Below are 20,151 nucleotides of genomic sequence, written 5' to 3'. Positions count from 1 at the left end.
GAAGCACCACATACTTTCTAAACAATTCCGTAACAGGAGCAATGAACTTTCAGTAAGGACAAGGACAGGCTTACCGTAATGCTTTCTGTGTTGGAAGTGGAGTGGTGGTGGGGAATTCCCAGAAATGGATATCCTTTCCAGGTTCCTGTTTTGAGGGGTTTGAATTGCTTATAAATACCCTCTCTGAGCCTGAGAGCAGAAAAGACAAGCTCCATCTCCTTTGGCTTTGCCTTTTTTCAGTGGTGAGTGATACTCTGAGCTATATGTGAGCTGTATGTGATAGGTTTAGCTGGCGTTCAGGAGCAGGACTAATGCTTTAGCACGTGGGGCTTCCCTGTACTTACGATAGCCGCAGCAGGGAATGCTAAAATGCAGGTTTCTCGTGTCCATCTGCCTCTGTTGCTGAGTGCTTGGCTAAGCTTGTGGTCAGGCAGAGGGTGTCACTCCTTGTGGAGGGAGAAGCGGGCTCCTGGGCTACAGCCATCAGCGCTGGGGCAGCTGCCCGGGCACAGCTATGGGTGTGATGGGTGCCCTGTCGGCAGTCCCTCAGAGGTGATCCAGAGCTGCTCATCTCTCTTGATTGTCTTGCAGCTCCGTGTCAGGCTCGGGCTGGGAACCATGAGGCTCTGTGTCTGCCTTGTGTTGCTCTCCTTTATTGTATGCGCAAATGCTGACATACCAGGAATACGCGAAAGCGGACGATTTGTCTGGGATGCAGTGGGAGGTAAGCCGCTGTTAGCTTTCCCTCAGGAACCCCCTCCCCGAGCACAGGTTACTGGCGGTATGGACGCAGCCCTCGGAGCTGGGGGGTCCGCTGCTCCACGTGAGGGACCTCACTGTGTCCTGCTGCTGGAAGAGGGCCTTGATCAGCCCCTGTCGGCCCCTCCCGTGGGCTCAGCCCTGTGCAAGGGCTGATGTGGGGAAGCACCTCCCGGTGTTACTGCTCCTTGGGCCTTCCAGCTCCTGGCTGAAATGGTGCTTGACTCTTTCTGGGATGACTCTTTAGTCATCACCTCTGTTTCTCTTCTTTCTTCAGGGGCATGGGATATGTACAGGGCATACCGGGACATGCGCGAAGCAAATTATATAGGTGCTGACAAATATTTCCACGCTCGTGGGAATTATGAAGCTGCCCGAAGAGGACCTGGTGGTGCTTGGGCTGCTAGAGTGATCAGGTAATGGATGCTATTTGACTTGTTAACAATGAGTAGCTAGGGATCCAGCATTCTGGTGGGAGTGAAGTCCTTTCTCTTGTACCGAGCTTTTGGCCTAGAAGGGCAGTGGTGGGGGAGCCGTTTGTGTCTGAGCAGCCTGTCGCTGTAGGAATGGTGCCTCTCCTCCCACATCAGTGTGAGCCTTTCCTCTTATCCTCCTGAGGAGGCAGATTCCCTGCCTCTCCGTTCCTGGCGATAAGGAGCTCTCCCTGTAACAGTTCTGGATTCCACGGTGGTTCCCAGACAACTGAATCTCACCCCGAGGAGTCCTGTGGAAAAGTTAGTTTTGCAGGAGTGAGGAAACCAACACCGAGTGGAGTTAAATGCTGCTTAGTTCAGGTGGCCTTTTCTCCTCCTGCTAGCGATGCCCGGGAGAAATGGCAAAGCGACTTGAGCGGCCGAGGCGCAGAGGACACCCAGGCGGACCAGGAGGCGAACAAGTGGGGCAGGAGCGGCGGGGACCCCAACCGCTACCGGCCCGCCGGGCTGCCCAGCAAGTACTGACGCTGCTCCGCTGCGACACCTCCCCCGTGCAGTCGAATAAAGGAATTCTGCCGAACGCTGCTCGCCTGGCTGCTGGCTGTGCTCCCGGGGGGACTGCGGCCGGGCGGGGCGGGGGGCTTGCGGGCCCGGCAGCCCAGGGGGGTCCGCAGCGGCTGCCGAGATCCATAGGCTCCGCGCCGGCAGGGGGCGCGGGGGGGCGCCGCGGGGCGCCGCTCTGGCCGCCGCCTCGTTGGTGCCGGGGAGGCGGTGGGCCGCCATGGACCGTAACCCGTCGCCGCCCTCCAGCGAGGCGGAGGAAGAGGAGGGTGACGCGGTGGGGAACACGGTGTACAGCAAGCACTGGCTGTTCAGCATCCTCAGCCGCCTCATCGAGGTGCGGGCCTGGAGGGGGCGGGGGAGCACCGGGAGGGAAGAGGCGGGCGGGCCCGGTGAGCGCCCAGCGCCTCACGGCTGGCGGGCCCGGTAGGATCCCAGCGCCTCACGGGGGGCGGGAGCGCCCTGAGGGAGGAGGCGGGCGGGCCCGGTGAGCGCCCAGCGCCTCAGGGCGGGCGGGAGCACCGGGAGGGAGGGAAGATGCGGGCGGGCCCGGTAGGTTCCCAGCGCCTCACGGCTGGCGGGCCCGGTGAGCGCCCAGCGCCTCAGGGGGGCGGGAGCGCCGTGAGGGAGGGAAGATGCGGGCGGGCCCGGTAGGTTCCCAACTCCTCACGGGGGGCGGGAGCGCTCTGAGGGGAGGCGGGCGGCCCGGTGAGCGCCCTGAGAGAAGATGCGGGCGGGCCCGGTAGGTTCCCAGCGCCTCACGGGGGGCGGGAGCGCCGTGAGGGAGGGAAGAGGCGGGCGGGCCCGGTGAGCGCCCAGTGCCTCACGGCTGCTGGGGGCCGCTCCCGGGGCCGCTCGGCACGCTGAGTTCCTGCTTGTGTGTGTTTGTTTTGACGCTGTGACAAGCGACAGGTGGTTGTTAGCGTTTGATGGCATCTGTCGGTGGTAGCTCACGTAACGCCATACCCCTGTGTGCCCCCCACCCCTTCGCACCAGGTCATTAGCCCCGAGAAGACAGAGCCCACTGTAAGCCCCGAGGAAACCCAGACGGAGCTGGACGAAGAGATGGAGAATGACATTTGCAAAGTGTGGGACATGTCCATGGATGAGGTAGGAGCGGTGTGTGGGAATTGGACCCAGAGGGTGGTTCACAGCTACGGGCATTTCTGCCCTGTGTGTTGTCAGGATCCTTCTGGAAGCGGGCGAAGACACAGAATTATGTGGACTCGGTCAGCTTCTGGTTGTACTGATTACTCTATCGTTTGGCTGACAGTGCCCTGAGAGTCCTTAGGCAGGGCAGGTGTGGTGAATTGGCATCACGCAGGCACATCAGGAAGGCTACCTTTCAAAATGAGCAAGAATGTTGTGTGCACTCTTAAGCCCGGACTAGTTTGCAAAAGCACTCCTAGCTGCTGGGCCCCATGCTGCTGCTTGAGGATGTAAAGCAGAACAGTGTATGAATGTAAAAGAAACGAGGTGGTCTGCCCGACCGTCCCTCCAGCTGGCTGAAGGATTGTGGGGTGCTGTTGCTTTGAGTCAGCTGACACTAATGGGGCCGTATGCACACCTGTTGGTTTTCTGTATTATATGCAGGAGGTGAACCAAAGCTCAGAGTTACTAGAAGACAGCACCTTAGCTATAGCTGAATTTAACCCAGGTGCATAGCCTGTATCTTCAGCAGTTTGATTATGGAGATAATATTGATGCCATCTCTAAATAGGCATATTTCCCTCTAGCATTTGTAATGCATCCTGGTGGGAAGTGTAGTTTTCTCTGATAGATCAACAACCTTTTAAAGTTTAGCTACAGACCTGCAGTCAATGTCACATAGCTTTTTTGGTATTTTTCTCAACATTCTCAAATTGCTGGAACAAATATTCAAGTAAGAGGTATTTTTTTATTGCTACTATTATATTCCTTGGCTGTTTATTTAGGTATTTTAAATAAACATAGAAGATGTGTCCTTTACTTCCCAAATAGAGAACTAATCTTGTGTTTCAGTGTGGTAAAATGAGGAGATTTTTTCTTTTCATAGAATGGTCGACTTGTAGAATCATAGAATGGTTGGTTGGAAGGCGCCTTAAAGATCACCCAGTTCCAGCCCCCTGCCATGGGCAGGGATGTCTTCAACTACATCAGGTTGCTCAGAGCCCGTCCAGCCTGGCCTTGAACACTGCCAGGGATGGGGCACCCACAGCTGCTCTGGGCAGCCTGTACCAGTGCCTCACCACCCTCACAGTAAAGAATTTCTTCCTAATATCTAATGTAAATCCACCCTCTCTTAGTTTAAAACTGTTTCCTCTTGACCTGTCACTACATGGCCTTGTAAAAAGCCCCTCTCCAGCTTTCCTGTCGGCCCCTTTAGGTACTGGGAGGCTGCTGTAAGGTCTCCCTGGAGCCTTCTCTTCTCGAGGCTGAACAACCCCAACTCTCTCAGCCTATCTTCACAGCAGAGGTGCTCCAGCCCTCTGACCATCTTAGTGGCCTCCTCTGGACTTCCTCCAGCAGTTCTTTGTCCTGCCTGTGCTGGGAGCCCCAGAGCAGTAATACAGGTGGGCTCTCAGGGGAGCCGACTAGAGGGGGAGAATCACCTCCTTCAGCCTGCTAGCCCACAATTCTTTTGATGCAGCCCAGGATTCGGTTGGCTTTCTGGGCTGCAAGTGCACATTTCCAGGCCATATTGAGCTTCTTAACCACCAACACCCCCACTTCCTTCTCCTCAGGGCTGCTCTTGTTCTTTCTCCGCACAGCCTGTATTTGTGCTTGGGATGGCCCCCACCCACAGGCATGACCTCACACTTGGCTGTGTTGAACTTCACAAGGTTTGCACAGGCCTACCTCAAGTCTGTCAAGGTCCTTCTGGATGGCATCCCTTCCCTCCAGCATGCTGACCTCACCACACAGGTTGGTGTCATTGGCAGACTTGCTGAGGGTGCAGTCGATCCCATGCCCGTGTTGCCAACAAAAATGTTGAGGAGCGCTGGTGCCAGTAGCGACCCCTGAGGAATGCCACTTGTCACTGGTCTCCGCTTGGAGCTGGTGACCACAACTCTTTGAGTGTGATCATCTAGCCAGTGCCTTATCCACCCAGCAGTCCATCTGTCATATCCATGTGTATCCAGTTTAGAGATGAGGATGTTGTGCAGGATAGTGTCAGATGCTTTGTACAAGTCCAGGTAGGTGACATCAGTTGCTCTTCCCTCATTGACCAACGCTGTAACCCCATCACAGAAGGCCACTAAATTTGTCAGGTGCAATTTGCCCTTAGTGAAGCCATGTTGGCTGTCACCAATCACCTCCTTATTTTCCCTGTGCCTTAGCACAGATTCCAGGAGGATCTGCTCCATGATTTTTGCCAGGCACAGAGGTGAGTCTGACCAGCCTGCAGTTTCCTGGGTCTTACTTATTTCCTTTTTTAAAACTGGGAGTTAAATTTCCCCTTTTCCAATCAGTGGGAACTACAGTGGATTGCCATGACTTATCAAATATGATGGATAGTGGCTTAGCCACTTACATTCGCCAGTTCTGTCAGTACTCATGGATGCATCTTATCAGGTCCCATGGACTTGTGCACCTTCAGGTTTCTTAGATGGTCTCAGGCGATCCTTTCCTACAGTGAGCAGTTCATTCTCCCAGTCCCTGCCTTTGCCTTCTGCGACTTGGGCGGTGTGGCCAGAGCACTTGCTGTTGAAGACCGAGGCAGAAAAGTCATTGAGTACATCAGCCTTCTCCATGTCCTGGATAACTAGGTCTCCCATTTTCTTCTGGAGAGTGCCCACATTTTCCCTAGTCTTCCTTTTATCACCAGTGTACCTATAGAAGCATTCCTTGTTGCCCTTGGCATCCCTGGCCAGCTTTAATTCTATCAGTCTGATAGAATTAATAAATCTGGTCCCTGGCTATGTGGACAATTTCTCTGTATTCATCCCAGCTACCTGTCCTTGCTTTCACCCTTTGTGTTTGATTTTGTCCAGGAGCTCCTTGTTCATCCATGCAGGCCTCCTGGGGTTTTGCCCAACTTCTTTGTTGGGATGCATCCCTCCTGAGCTTGGAGGAGGTGATCCTTGAATATCAGCCAGCTTTCTTGGGCCTCTTTTCCCTCCAGGGCTCTATCCCATGGCATCCTACCAAGCAGATCCCTGAAGAGGCCTGTCCTTGTTTTGGTTGGGATAGAGTTACTTTTTCTTCTCAGTAACTGGTACAGTGCTGTGTTTTGGATGTGGTGTGAGAATCATGTTGATAACACACTGATATTTTCAGTAGTGTTTATACTAAGTCAAGGACTTTTCCGTTTCTGAGACCCTGCCGGTGAGAGGGCTGGAGTGGCAGGCATAAGAAGCTGGGAGGGGACACAGCCAGGACAGCTGACCCAAACTAGCCAAAGGGATATTCCATACCAGTATATAAACTGGGGGGAGTTGGCTGGGGCCAGCCATCACTGCTTAGGGACTGGCTTGGCATCAGTCAGCAGGGGGTGAGCAATTGTATTGTGCATCGCTTGGGGTTTTTTCCCCTTCCCTTTGGATTTTATTCCTCTCCCCTTCTCTCTCTCCTTTTCGTTATTGTTACTTTTATTTTATTTTATGTCAATTATTAAATTGTTTTTATCTCAGCCTTTGAGTTTTACCTTTTTCCCAGTTCTCCTCCCCAGTGCTGCTGAGGGGATGGCGAGTGAGACGTGAGCGAGCAGCTGCGTAGTACTTAGTTGCTGGCTGGGGTTAAACCATGACAAGGCCAGAGTCAGCTCTCCTGAAGTCCAGGGTAGCGATCTCGCTGTGCACCCTCCTCACTGCCCTAAGGATCTTGAACTCCACCATTTTGTGGTCACTGCAGCCAAGGCTGTCCTTGAGCTTCACATTCCCCACCAGCCCCTTCTTGTTGGCGAGAACAAGGTCCAGCATGGCACCTCTCCTCGTTGGCTCCTCTAGCATTTGGAGAAGGAAGTTATTGTCCATGTGTTCCAGGAATCTCCTGGATTGCCTATGCCCTGCTGTGTCCCTCTAACGGATATCAGGGTGGTTGCAGTCCCCCATGAGGACCAGGGCTTGTGAACATGAGGCAGCTCCTGTCTGCCTCCAGAAGGCCTCATTCGCTCCATCTGCCTGGTTGGGCTGGCTGTAGTGGACCCCCACTGTAATAGCACGTGTCCCTGCCCTCCCTTTAACCCTGACCATTTGTGTGGTCTGATCAGGGGCTAATGGTAATCCTTTCCTTTGTTTCTTTTTATATGTCAGGGTGATGCCACTGAAAACACGTATTGGCTGGACTCTGACTTAGTGTCTCTGAGCCTCTGTTGAGACCGAAAAAGAAACTAAGTGTGACTTTGGGGCTCATTGTATAGCAAATCACTGGCATCCTGAATCACTACAGGGGCTTTTGATCTTTCATTGAAAAACAAGGAGTGTTGGTATTAACCGATCTCTTGTAGTGAGTTTGACATCTCTTTGGTTCAGTCCTTGTGCTTTGAGAACAAATTTGATTTTGTGTTTTGGTAATTGTAGAGGTCCATTTACTTGGCCATTCGTTTCTTCCACAGGATGTCGCTTTATTTCTTCAAGAGTTCAACGCCCCCGATATATTCATGGGAGTTTTTGCCAAGTCAAAATGTCCTCGCCTTACTGTAAGTAGGAGCTGTCAAAAAGCCGTCACATATTAATAGCAATAGTAGATAGCTCTGTACATGGGTTTGCACGTATCTCTCTCATTCTGTTGCATGTTTGAATACATTAGGGGAACAAGGAGAAAGCGCAAAATCAAATTTTAAGATGCTTTTTCGTAGTGTTTTTAATAGTCTAGTCAGTAACTATTTCAGTGATGTTGAAGCTGATATATGTCATTAATGATGAAGGACTAAGTTTATCAAACCTTGTTATAAGGCTTGTTATAAAACCCCGTAAAGACTGGCCTTTTTTTTTCTCATTACTTATTTCATGATTACTGAACAGAAATGTCATGAATTTTGTTTAGTCAGACATACCAAAGTGTGGTGGGTTGACCTTGGCTGGAGGCCAGGTGCCCACCAAACTGCTTTATCACTCTGCCCCTCCTCAGCTGGACAGCAGGAGAAAAAGATGACAAAAGGCTTATGAGTTGAGATAGGGGCAGGGAGATCACTCAGCAATTACTATCATGGGCAAAACAGACTTGACTTGGGGAAATTAGTTTGATTTATTACTAATCAAATCAGAGTAGGGTAATGAGAAATAAAACCTGAATCTTAAAATGCCTTCTGCCCACCCCTCCCTTCTTCCCAGGCTCAGCTTCACTCCTAATTTCTCTGTCTCCTCCCCTGAGTGGCGCAGGGGGACAGGGAATGGGAGTTATGGTTGGTTCATCACACGCTGTCTCTGCCACTCATTCCTCCTCACTCTCTGCCCCTGTTCCAGTGTGGTGTCCTTCCCATGGGGCACAGCCCCTCAGACACAGACCGTTTTGTGTGAGTCCCCGCAGGGTCACAAGCCTTGCCAGCAGCCCTGCCCCAGCCCAGGCTCCAATCCCCGTGGGACCATTGGATGGGGATCTGCTCCACTGTGAATCTCCATGGGCCGAGGGGGACAGCCTGCCTTGCCATGGGCTTCCCCTCGGGTTGCCAGGGAATCTGCTCTGGCACCTGGAGATACTCCTGCACTGACCTGGGTGTCTACAGGGCTGTTGCTCTTACATAGTCTCACTCCTCTCTCTGGCTGCAGTTGCTGTTGTGGTGGTTTTTTGCCCCTTTTTAAACATGTTGTCCCAGGGGCGCTACCGCCATCACTGGGCTTAGTGATGGCTTAGCCTTGGCCAGCAGTGGGTCTGTTTAAGAGCCAGCTGGCATTGGCTCCATTGGACATGGTGGAAACTTCTGGCAGCTTCTCACAGAAACCACCCCTGTATCTGCCCTGCTGCAAAACTTTGCCACGCAAACCCAATACAAAAGCTAATCTTGGCAGTTAAGAACTCCTAGACACCAATGTGTAATACTTTTTTGTTTGTTTGTTTTTCCTTCTTCCTTTGTTTTGATGTCATTGCTTTGCAGCTATACTGTAATTCAGTATAGGTTTTCAAAGGTATTCAGTGTTGGTATGACTTCCCTTTCTCTGAAGTTACCGGACACTTTACTTCAGGAGATCAGTAGAAACACACAGTTGAAAGTTCAGTACTTTATCTTTTAAAGAGACAACCAAAATATGGAAGCGAGTGCAAATTGTCCGTCACAGCTGCTTTCTTGAAATAGTGTCTTCTAGAGTGTCTGCTGTAATGTAGCAGAGGTAATAGCATGTTAATTATTAAGAAAATAATCTTGAACAGCCAGAGTTGATTACAAACTTTAAATTGCTGAAAATGAATGATTCCCAGGGCATTCTCTGTTAGCACGAGTTACCCGCAGGTATTTCAGAGCTCTTATAGAAGTATGCATCCTTTCAATGATTGTTTAGCTGTGAACATCCTAATGGGATGCACTGCTTTTGGCTTTGTTTTGGTTTGGTGGTTTGTTTTTGGTTTGGTTGTTTTTTTAGATCTCTGCAATCAGAAAATGGGCTTTGCTGGAAGCTTGTATTAAGACCCGTTTCTTTTGGCAGGAGATGAATATCTGTGAGGGTTACACTTACATGGCAATAGTTTTGTTCTTGAGATTCTTTATTGTTTTAATAATAGGGATGCCAGATTAGCTTCGAAACAGTATATGTAGAATATGCAAGCAAAGTTGATTTCAAGATATATTTGCTTTTATGGAACACCTTAGCACCTAAATATCTGAATAGTACCTGTCATGAGTATATTTCAAGCTAGTCTAATAGCATTCTGTAGAAAAATCAGTATCTCTGTCCTGAAATTGGTGGGTCATAAGAACTTGGAGACCAAACTGGAAAATGTCTTTGAAAATTTCTTACTTTTGTCTTATGGGTGTGGAAATAAAATTGTGAACTACGTTGCAGTTGCCTCATTATACTGTATTTTGGCTTTTCAGGAAATCTGTGTGGGAATATTAGGAAATATGGCCTGTTTCCAAGACATATGCATGTCCATTAGTAAAGATGAGAATCTTGGGTAAGTGCGTATGTGCTTTATACACTCACGACTACTGCTCTTCTGGACTCAAAATCATGAAATAGATGTTCAGAAGGAACTAAGTTTGCCTGCCATGCCTCATCTTCATTCACACCTTTCTGGCTGACTGTATGTGTGGGAAGTGTTCACTGAAGGAAAGAAACAATACAGAGCACAATTATTTTTGTTTTTTTCATCACCCAAGTTCTTGAATCTTTTATTTCTAAGTTTGGCAATCTTGAAACACTGGAAATGCATGCACAGTCAGAAGAAGCTGGTTTTAATCTCAGAACATGGCTACAGTTATGAAATCAACCTTTTTATAATTATTGTCTTAAGCAAAGATAGATTTTATTAACTTTTATTTTGCATTTTCTCCTTAAAGCCAAGTGTTACTGCAACGTTTGTGTGATTCAGACTCCCCGACTCTTCTGGAAACGAGCAGGTAGGACATCTCAGAAATTTATGCATCATTAGTGTAGTTCTGCTATGTTCTGAGGCCTGGGAAGAAAACTGACAAGTGGGTTCACTGTTTTATTATCCTTTCTTTTCCTGTCCTTTTTATCATTTCCACATAGTTCTGGAATCAGTTCGCTGTGAGCTAACTTCCTGTTTCTGTCACATCATTCTCATTATTTTGGATTTACACTTGTACAATTAAAATGAATGAATTGGCTTCTGATTTGTTTAATGGGCAATTCTTGTCTAGGTTGTTGTTAACTTGCCTCTCCCAGCCTGAGGTCGCTAATGTCTGGGTTGAGAGAATCCGAGAAAACCCTTCCGTGTATGACTGTGTGTGCTTTATCATGTCCAGCTCTACAAATGGTAAGTTGCCAAAACAAGTTGGGAATTGGTGGGTGTTTGCAGAAAAAAATGAGAACTGAAGTATGCCATTTCAAAGACAAATATTTTCAATTGGAAGTACAGAATTGCTCTAAAATAAAGCAAACCTCATGAATTTAAAGGATGCCAAAATAAACCTGTTCTGCCTTTGCAGGTTTATAAATGTATGTAAAACCAACCAGAAAAGTGGCCACAGTAGAAGAAAGCTTTGTGGGGGAGTCAAAATAAGTTGAATAGAAAAAATTGTTATTTGGCACAGCAAGGGAAAGGAATAGTCCTCATTCAGGCCTATACACGTGTTATTTTTGGTCCTTGAAACAAGACCTCATTTACATTTTTTTTTTTCAAATCAGATAGGTATTTTCCATTTCTAAAAAAAAACATTCTTGTGGAATGCGAACTGGAGGAATGATTCAGTTATTCTGAACGGCAGCTGAATACTGCACAGGGTTTGCATATGCAGTCAGTAGCACACAAATCTCTCTTAGCACTAATTTAGTAAAAAACACACTAAGCACCTATTAATGGAAATATTTTGAATAGCATTTACGTTTCACGTCCGACTCAATTGTAATAGCAGTTATGATTTGTCTAGGAATCCTAATAATTTAGCTTTTTCAATTTGGTTGGGTTTCTGGGTTTTTTTAATGACAGTGCTCAAAATTCCTGCTCTGTCCAATTAAAATCACAGATCTACTTCAGTGAAATGCAGATTGGCAGATGTAAGGTTAGCAGAGTGCTGCATGTTTCGGAACAAATCTTAGAAAGTTTCATTTCAGAAGCAGAAGATGAGACTTTTCAGGAATGTGAAGTCTCTTTGCAGAATAAAGTTTGTGCTTCATAAGTGGCATGATAAAGTGTCGGTGGCCTTTCGAACAACCCGGTTTATCAAGCTCTTCACCTGATCTATGCCACAAAAAGGAATTAAACATAGTAACCCTTAGTAGGTCATGAACGAAACTAACGTATACTCTGAATATTTCTATATATTAGCATTTTGTGAGCTAAGTTTTGCTCTTCAGTTTTAGTCTTGTTGAAATTTATACGTTCTCTCTTGTGCAGTTGAATTGCTGGTAAAAGTGGGTGAAGTGGTGGACAAACTCTTTGATCTAGATGAAGAGCTAATGTTAAACTGGATTAAAAATGGTACTTGTCGGTCTGTGGGACCATCTGTAGATGATTCCCCTGAAGAACTTCCAGATTTCAAGATTGTGCCTTGTATACTTGAAGCAGCCAAACAAGTCCGGTATGTCAGATTTCTTTTTGGTTTCATGGTTGGGGAGACTCCTCTTAACCTTGTTGAGACCTGTGTCTGAACATTTTAATTTCAGTGGGAGCTGCATAGTTTGACGGATCACTAGAATACATTTTGCTGTACTTGTAATTTGAAATGAGTCAACTAGTTTGTTAGCAAAGAGAGTGGCAGTGATTGCTGATAGTCTTCTGTGTGTCCAGAACACACAGAAAATAAACTCAGCAATCAGATCTTTAATAAGTCTTTGTTTTTTGTTTGTTTTGTGTAGATCAGATAATCCGGAAGGACTTGATGTTTATATGCATATCTTGCAGCTTCTGACCACGGTGGATGAGGGTATTCAGGCTATTGGTAAGACACTTGATGGCACCAAGAACGGCAGTAACGTCTGGATCATCAGATATTTAATGGGGAGAAAAATAATTCATGTACCTAGAATAAATTTGTTGGGTTGGTGGGTTCTCTTTATTTCTTTCTCAAGTGCAGGCTCCTGATGGAGGAAAAGAGACTTGGAGTTTGCTTTATGACCTCGTTTGCCATGAACTTTGCCAGCCAGATGACCCACCGATCATTGTGCAGGAGCAGAAGACTGTGTTGGCCTCTATTTTGTCCGTGCTGTCTGCTATGTTTGCTTCACAGACAGAACAAGAATACACCAAGATGAGGAAAAGCAAGTTGTGCTTTTTTCTGGGTTTTTTGTTTGTTTTTTTTTTAAGTTATTTTCACAGTTGACTTTGTGTACATGAGGTGAAAGGTGATTAATTTATTACTGTTTATTAGAGATCGGTTCAGAACACAGAATTCAGTTACATGTTTGAATACCGTAAGACTTTTTACTGGTGACTCTTAAAAATCACAGCTAGCTCAAAGTTCAGTTACTGGATATCTCTGAAGAGTTACAGTAATAGAATTTACAGATTCTGTTCAGTCTTCTGCACTGGGTAAATTAATGAAAATTGCACAATTCATCTTTGCTAAAATACGAGGTCTTGATAGTAATACTTTTTTTTTTTGGTAGAGGGAGATTCTGCACTTTCTTAAATCCATCTTTATCACTTGTTACTTTTCAGTCCATTGACAAGTCTTTAGAATTAAAAAGCCTGCCTTGGGAAGGTCAGAGTCATCTGCAGCAGAAAGATGTTATATTGGTTTGGTTTATCAGATAGGATATCTGGATGCAAATTTGACATACCAGCCTCTCGTGAGACATTTTCCTTCTCATGTTTCTTACCACTGGCATATACTTTCTATAGATACAGGGTAACTTGCAGAAAAAATGGTTTGGGTTTTAGATTACATTTCCATTGCTACTTGCTCCTTTAAAACAGTCTTTGACAAAACAACACTGTCAGAATGTACATACCTAGAGCTTTTGTGTAAAATCTGGCAGTGTTTTCAGAATTCTCACACCTTGAAAGGATGGAGAAGAATTTTGAGTGTTAAACTTCCATTTTCTTGTTACTTTGTTAGATATGCCTCTGATTGGGAGCTTGATTCGTATCTTACAATACATGGAGGGCTGTGGGAAGAGAGCTGTTGATAACTCAAAGGAATCCGAACAAGAAGACACTGGAGGGGCTGATATTAATGAGGAAGATTTCCATTTAAAAATTTTGAAGGATATTTGCTGTGAATTACTTTCCAATATGCTTCAAGAACTGACAAAGGTAAGAATAAACAAAATTCTAAGAGAGGGATTTCTGCAGAACAGGTAAGAAAACAGACATTGCTATTAATGTGGTCATCTTTCTGTGTCAGTGAAGGTGCATGCTGGACATTCATTAGAGAATCAATCAGAAATTGAGTAGCAACATGTGTGTTAGATGGCAGGGAGAGATTTTCTGAGGTGTGTGCCTCCAGGGTCAAGATTCTGTGTGATAAATTCTCTAGGTGTATGTCACCATTTCTTTTGAATGAAAGCCAATTTATTTAAGAAAACAAAAGAATATTAATATATGAACTCACCTTCTTAGCTGGGCTCCCTTATTAGGGGAGCATTCAGATTAAAAGACTTGTGTGTGAGCTTTCACACTGTTATGTATTAGCTACATCTGGCATTCGCTGAGAACTGTAAGTTCTGGTTGTTTTACCCATTTTTGAGAACAAAGTGCATACTGCAGACAGTGCAGAAAGTTTTGAGTTGGTTCTTCAACAGCTGTTCATGATGTGCAAGCTGTATTTCTCATTTTATTTTCCAGGAAAATACATTAGAAGGACTACACCAGGGACATTTAAATGAACAGACATGTTCCTGTGCATTTCAGAACCTCTTACCTCTGTATTTTGCATCAGTGAGTATGTTGCAAGGTCTTTAATATAGCTGAAAAAATACTATTCAGGTGGCAAGACCTTTGAGAGTCAGAGACAGAAATAGGTCAGAATTGCTCAGACACAGGTAATACGCCATTCCAGACAGTCTTTACTCTGTCTGTTCTGGCTTACTTCAGCCAGAGCTTTGCCTAAATCATCAGCTGGTATAAGGATCAAACTGTGCTGAGATGAGTGGATGTCTGCAAATTTATGATAGTTGAAAATGTGTCCTGTATATTTTTATAGAATAATTACTCTAAAGATTTTTCATAGGGAGCTTTTCTTTATGTACTTTTAATCAATAAAATAAGCATTTGGGGAAGGTGATAATGTTTCAGAATTGAGGCCAACTGAAATGGTGGGGATTAGGAGAAAGGTATGTACAGTGTTGGCTGCTGCTGGTGGGCAGGTACAGAAGTAGAAAGGCCCCCTATACCAAGCGTAGGAATTCTGTGTTCCGTGCAAGCTGTTTTGTTTTGTTATTTTCTTTTTGTGTGTGCGTGTGTTTATGATTTCATTTCTAGGTGGAGAGTTTCCTTGAAGTTCTGCGTGAGGCTGATCAGACACTTGCTGACAATCTAGAAAAATGTTTCCCAAGCCTGAAGGTTCATGCCTGAGAATATACATGAAATATTTTCCTTCTTTGGAGTGAAGATTTTTGACTGTTTCATTACAGTGTTTCAGAAATCAGGTTCAGAAAATGCAGGAGAACGAGGCAACCTCCTTACCAACAGGTGGCTTTTAAGAAATTTTCCAGGTTAATCTGATCTGCCTGGGGAAGGAAATTGGTGTAAATTCAGTTCTGCATCTTCCATCCTGTTGGCTCTGGTGATGAGAGACTGTTGATTTCTAATTGCTTCTCTGCAGTGTAGTTTTCTTGGAAAAACTCTTGATTCTGTCCTTTTCAATTTAAGTTGAAACAGCAAAATCAATGAAATGCACTAAATAGTTTTTTATGATGCTGGTTTCTTCCACTTTGCTGTTGGTAAAAAGAGGATTGATCAATAGGAAATCCCAGATGTCCTCTGCCTGAAGACCTTCAAGTACCTGATAAAAACAGAGTTAAATTACACAGTTGTTTGTGTTTGGTTTTGGTTCTCTTTGAGATTGTATGAGTACCTTGAGCAGGTATGGCAACAGAAACGTTTCATCCTGCTTCTTTAAAATCTTCATACTTCTTACACTGAAGTGTCTTCTGCACCTCAGCTCTGAGTTGTGGCGTCTAGGTCCTGTGCAGTTTAAAGGATTTGAGAACATGGTTACCAGTGGTCTGTGCTGCAGCTTCCAACCATTGCAGCCAGTTATCCAGAGTTAGAGTTGCAGGGCAGGTTTGGATTTTATTTGTGGCATACTTGCAAACTTTCTGCTTTTGTAAAGCAGTCTCCGCTTCCTTTTAGGAATGTAATGTGTATCGGACCGTTCTTTCCTCATTTGTGTGTCTTAAGAATTATCTGTGAATGACATTAGAAATGCCGTGTTAGCCTTGCTTTTTCAGGGGACCTTGAGGTGTTAGGTCACTTACAGTAAATTCAGTCTTCTAAAAATCCCCTTTTTAATTTCATTATGTTTTAACTGCATTAGATTTTTAGATCATGTGCCTGCATGCAGTACAGCTAACATATTCAGTGTCTGAAAAGACAGTATAACAACACATCAGCTTCACTGTTCTTATAAATGAGAGTAAAAAACAATTGGTCTTTATTAGGTTTGAGATGTAAAAGAAAATGGGAACCAGAGCGTAGAGAATAACTTTCTACTATATACACACATTCCCTGGCTCTCCAGGTTTTTATAGACTTTAAGTATTGTGCTGGGCCATGTTTTGTTTGCCTCGAGTTACCTATACATGTGGTAAAATACGGTATGTGTATATGTATATAGCTTTTTCATCCAAACTTCCAGTTCTCAAAAACTGTGCAATTTAATCATTCCCTTGGGCTGCCAGCAGCATCTTGGTTGTCAGCAGGGGATTTGAAATTACAGATATCTGACTTGTGTCACCAAAAAGAATTGTCATGGTTTCTATCAGTTTTTGTATGCTATGTTTATTGGAGAAAGCTGGTAACTGTGAATAGGATGACAGCATTTTTCATACTACTTTGACAGTTTTGGGATATTTTCTTAAACCTATAGATTTGTAATAAACTTTCTTTTAAAAAAACCCTGTACGCTCTCCTTCATTCTAAGTGTCAGTTAGACTTGTTTTCTGAGCTACTGGAAATCTCTGTTACTCTGAAATATGTCATTTGTCAGAGGAAAATTGAACCTCTTTGTAATGTCTCAATGTCCTGTAAAATACGTTGTTGATCACTGGATATTCATTTGGACTCTCTTTGGCTTTCTTTGCTTAGTCATTTTTATGGTCTGGAAGTTAATCTGTCTTTCATGTAGTTGTTAACATTTTTCTGAGCTTAATTTGTCCCCAGATGTATTCTAAGTATCTCCGTGATAGCCCACTATAGTTAGAATTATTTCTGGTTTGTGTCTCTTGAAATTTGTTGGAGTCATTGAAATTTTGTAGTAGTTGTTTAATGTAACATACAAAAACCCTGAGACAGGATCTGTTGTTTTATTTTGTTCCTTGTTCTTTCCAATACGCAAATACCCAGTATTGCTGCTTAATTGTTAAATGTGGTATCACTAATTACAGTGAGTAGATGAGATATATAATTTCCCTGATATAATTGTTGCCTAAGTGGGATGATATCCAATGCCTGTCGTGCTAGAAAAAATGGCCAGTGGCAGTAAGTGGGAAAAGAGCTGGGTCTCATCCTGCAAGAAGCTGTAGAAATGGGTCAGTCAGCCTTGCTTCAGCAGAATGCTAGTTAGGTGTGCTGGGTGTTTTTATCCTTGGTAAGCCTGGTGAAATGGAGACTGAATTCCCCCTTTACCCCGCCGAACCGCTGCCTTTGTGCAGGCTGCGCTGCGTTGGCTTTGGGAGCCCGAGGCTGGTGTCAAATGGAACGCGAGCTAACCCTGCGGTGGGTTCGGCGTTCGCGTCACGGGAGAAAGGTGCGGTTGAACGTGGTGCGCCTGTATTTCAGCACCTTGCCAGCAGGGATCTCCCTTAGCCTGTGCTTCATGAGCATCATGTGCCTGGGTTTTTGGTAGTGTTGGGGGTTTTTTGAGGGGCAGGGTTGGGGGTGTGTTTGGGTTTAGGGTTCTTTGGTGTTGGTTTTTTTTGTTGTTGTTTTTTTTTTTTTTGTTCCCTCCCCTAGCCATTCTCTGACACCAGCTGGCAAGCCAGATCTCTCGGGGCCAGTTGATGCAGAATGGACATCTACAAGTAGCTTTCTTCCAGACCAAAGATCTGATTACCTCCGTAACATCCTCCTTTGGGGAAAAATCAGAAGGACTTGTCACTGCTTTGTGCAGAGGTCTGAATAAAATGTGGGTGTCTGAAGCATTGAACTAAAGTAACCGGAACTGGGTCCTGCTCAGCCAGGGCTGGATGTGAACTGTGGCATGAGAACACCTAGAAAATAAGGGGCAGAAATCGTACTGGAAGGCCTTATTTTAAATTAGGCTTAATAGATCCATCTAATTTCATTCAAAGACAGGATTCTAACTTTCTTTTGACTCGCACTTTATGTACGTTTGGCATCTTTAATCCCAATAGTAACTTTTTCCTGCAGGGGCAAAGCCCATAAAACCAAAGACACTGGATATGTGGGGAAAACCCCAATGATATTAGAGCGCTTCATCTGCTCCCTTGATGTGAGGAGGTGGTTGCTGCTTTTGATAGCCTAATGCTTGCCCAGCGTTCATGTCACAAACCTGTCCTTTCTGTTATAAACCTAATGTGCTGGGGAGTTCTTTTCTATGCTTCCCCATATTCAGGTCACGCTGCTTTCTTAATTTTCTGTCACTGATTTTTTTAGTTCGTATTTTCTTCCAACTGCCATGGTGATTCCTTTTTCTGTAAGATTATATGTTAGAGTTGACCTGTAACAACTGTATAACTACCTTTTCCTGTAACTAAGCTGACTGCAAAAAAAAAAAACGATTTAAAAACCCCCTGTATTTGTAAGTCAACTATCTTTGTAGTTTGTTACACCGGTATGAAAAGGTACGGAAACATTACTATGGTTGTGCTTGTTTGTTGTGAAAATCTGTCCTCTTTCCAACAGCCTTATTTTGGCTGTTACTGAGCGTTACAAAAGCAGCAGCATCTCTGTTACCTTTTCCACTCAAGAATTTGCTTTTGTTTCTAGAGCAGAGCCTCTTGGTCACAGCAGTTCCTTAGCGTATCCTTTATTTTCCCCTCAAAATTAAATGTTGTTCGTTCTTCCTTTTTAATGCTTGCAGTTTACTTTTGGTTTTTTTGGTTGTTCTAGAAAATGATGAAATTCATGTGCTGTGACAAACTCAATGAGAAAGGAAGAACCTGCTACACCTGAGGCAAGTACGTCTGCTGTAATATATACAATTTCTCAAAAATCATGTGAAGGCAAATAAAAGCAGTGAGCAGCTGTGCGTTTGCTCCCCATTTACTCATGGCCATGTGCGTCAGTCATGCAGTTGGCGTGCCCCTCAGTTGGAGCCGACAAGGCGTGTGCTAAGTGAATCTGACATCACGAGGCTGGTAAAATAAACCAGGTTATTTCCAACAGCTACTGATGGAGGTTTAGCAATGGGAAATATTTCTCCTATTCCTCCTTCTATTTGCCTGTTTACCTCTTTTAAAAAAAAAATAATGGTTTCATAATGCAAGGAGCTGACATCTAAGATTGGTAAGAGAAGGGGTTTGCTTCTGAGTTGTTACTGTGAAGAAAATTAACAAGCCAAGGGAAAATCCACTGGGGGGGTTCTGTTTGCTTTCGTTTTTCCAGTTCATGTTTTCGGGGGTTAGCTGTATGTCTTAATGACTTCTCAGAGAAGTCCGAGAGCTGAATTTTTTACAAAGACTAGTGTAAAGAAGAATGCTTGACAAAGTGACAGCGGTAGGATGCTGTGAAGTAAGGCAGTACTACTGGAGAAAGAAAAAGAGGTGAAGAAGGGATACTGGAGAAAGAAAGAAAACAGGAAAAAACCTGGAAGAATTGTGACAAAAGGGATAGATAGTGAGTAAGTGTGATATTGAAGGAGAAAAGCATTAAGTATCAGTTAACAGTGTTGGCATTCTAGGTCTGTCCAGGTGGAATAGCTTATGTGTGGTCACATATCAAAAAGGTGTAATGTTGATTATGTTTTCTATTTTCAAAGCTGAATCTCCTTTGTAGTTTTTCTTGCTCTTAAGGTGAAGGTAGGGTCTTAAAAAGCGCAGCGGGTGGGCAAACCAATATTGCTTGATATTTAAAATTTTCTTTAGTTATTATTCACCACCCCATTTTAGCAGGCTGGCTGAGGCACCAGGGAGCTGTTTCACGATGGGGGTGAGGCAGTTTCAGGTGTTGCACGCCCTTGCCTTGCACGGGGCTTGGACCTGCCGGAGGTGAGAAGTGATGGCAGAATCCTGAAGGGCTGGTGCTTGTGTTGCACAGTGGCCTGAGATGAGCACAGCTGACCGCAGTGTGCTCCTGGTTCAGAGAACTGGTTAGGTAATGAGGGGGAGGGGCCTGCTTGATGCCTGCATATTTTTACTCAAGGAGAACAAAATCCTGCTCAGTCTGTAATAGCGATCGGTATGAGTAAGAATCTACAACCTTGAATTTGACTTGAGCATTTTTATATGAAAACTATATATATATATGAATTTTTATACGAAATTTTTCATTTCCCTAAAATGAAAAATTTGTGTGATTAATGTATTCTGTTAGTAGTGAGATTAAAATCCAAGCCTTGGTGTAACAGTCGTACATCCATAGTAGTTTCTTCATATGTGTGGAGTAGGCATGGTGACTGACTGCATGTTTGCACCTCTAATAACTGAAGTGCCATGTTGCTGACACTTCCCCAATTTATGTCACTTTATCCAGTTCCCAAGGAAACCTTAGAAAAGCAAATGGACCCTGATATTCT

The 20,151-nt window shown here is 44.8% G+C and overlaps 2 protein-coding genes across 2 annotated transcripts; both read left to right on the top strand.

Moving 5' to 3' along the window:
• Window positions 1-94: 94 nt before the first annotated feature.
• LOC130156164 (serum amyloid A protein-like) lies at window positions 95-1,773 on the top strand. Its single transcript, XM_056354445.1, has 4 exons — window positions 95-242; window positions 592-724; window positions 1,037-1,175; window positions 1,577-1,773. Exons 2-4 carry the CDS (start codon window positions 619-621, stop codon window positions 1,716-1,718), a joined length of 387 nt encoding a protein of 128 aa, XP_056210420.1. The 5' UTR covers window positions 95-242; window positions 592-618; the 3' UTR covers window positions 1,719-1,773.
• A 145-nt stretch (window positions 1,774-1,918) lies between these two features.
• Window positions 1,919-18,666, top strand: SAAL1 (serum amyloid A like 1). The gene is made up of 12 exons (XM_056354444.1): window positions 1,919-2,091; window positions 2,751-2,864; window positions 7,291-7,374; window positions 9,703-9,782; window positions 10,168-10,227; window positions 10,492-10,607; window positions 11,688-11,871; window positions 12,149-12,231; window positions 12,362-12,550; window positions 13,351-13,547; window positions 14,079-14,171; window positions 14,715-18,666. Exons 1-12 carry the CDS (start codon window positions 1,975-1,977, stop codon window positions 14,805-14,807), a joined length of 1,410 nt encoding a protein of 469 aa, XP_056210419.1. The 5' UTR covers window positions 1,919-1,974; the 3' UTR covers window positions 14,808-18,666.
• The last annotated feature ends 1,485 nt before the right edge of the window (window positions 18,667-20,151 follow it).

Source organism: Falco biarmicus, chromosome 10 (assembly GCF_023638135.1).
Source record: "Falco biarmicus isolate bFalBia1 chromosome 10, bFalBia1.pri, whole genome shotgun sequence".
In the NCBI taxonomy this organism is placed as follows: Eukaryota; Metazoa; Chordata; class Aves; order Falconiformes; family Falconidae; genus Falco; species Falco biarmicus.
The sequence above is the reverse complement of the archived record's forward strand: the minus strand, read 5'-3'. Positions and strand labels throughout refer to the sequence as shown.

Excerpts from the sequence above, each read along its gene's own strand:
- LOC130156164 (XM_056354445.1), top strand. The coding sequence starts at position 619 with ATGAGGCTCTGTGTCTGCCTTGTGTTGCTCTCCTTTATTGTATGCGCA. Across the intron at positions 725-1,036 it reads TGTCTGGGATGCAGTGGGAG|GGGCATGGGATATGTACAGG; the intron begins GTAAGCCGCTGT and ends TTCTTTCTTCAG. Across the intron at positions 1,176-1,576 it reads TGGGCTGCTAGAGTGATCAG|CGATGCCCGGGAGAAATGGC; the intron begins GTAATGGATGCT and ends TCCTCCTGCTAG.
- SAAL1 (XM_056354444.1), top strand. The coding sequence starts at position 1,975 with ATGGACCGTAACCCGTCGCCGCCCTCCAGCGAGGCGGAGGAAGAGGAG. Across the intron at positions 9,783-10,167 it reads AGTAAAGATGAGAATCTTGG|CCAAGTGTTACTGCAACGTT; the intron begins GTAAGTGCGTAT and ends TTCTCCTTAAAG. Across the intron at positions 10,608-11,687 it reads CATGTCCAGCTCTACAAATG|TTGAATTGCTGGTAAAAGTG; the intron begins GTAAGTTGCCAA and ends TCTCTTGTGCAG.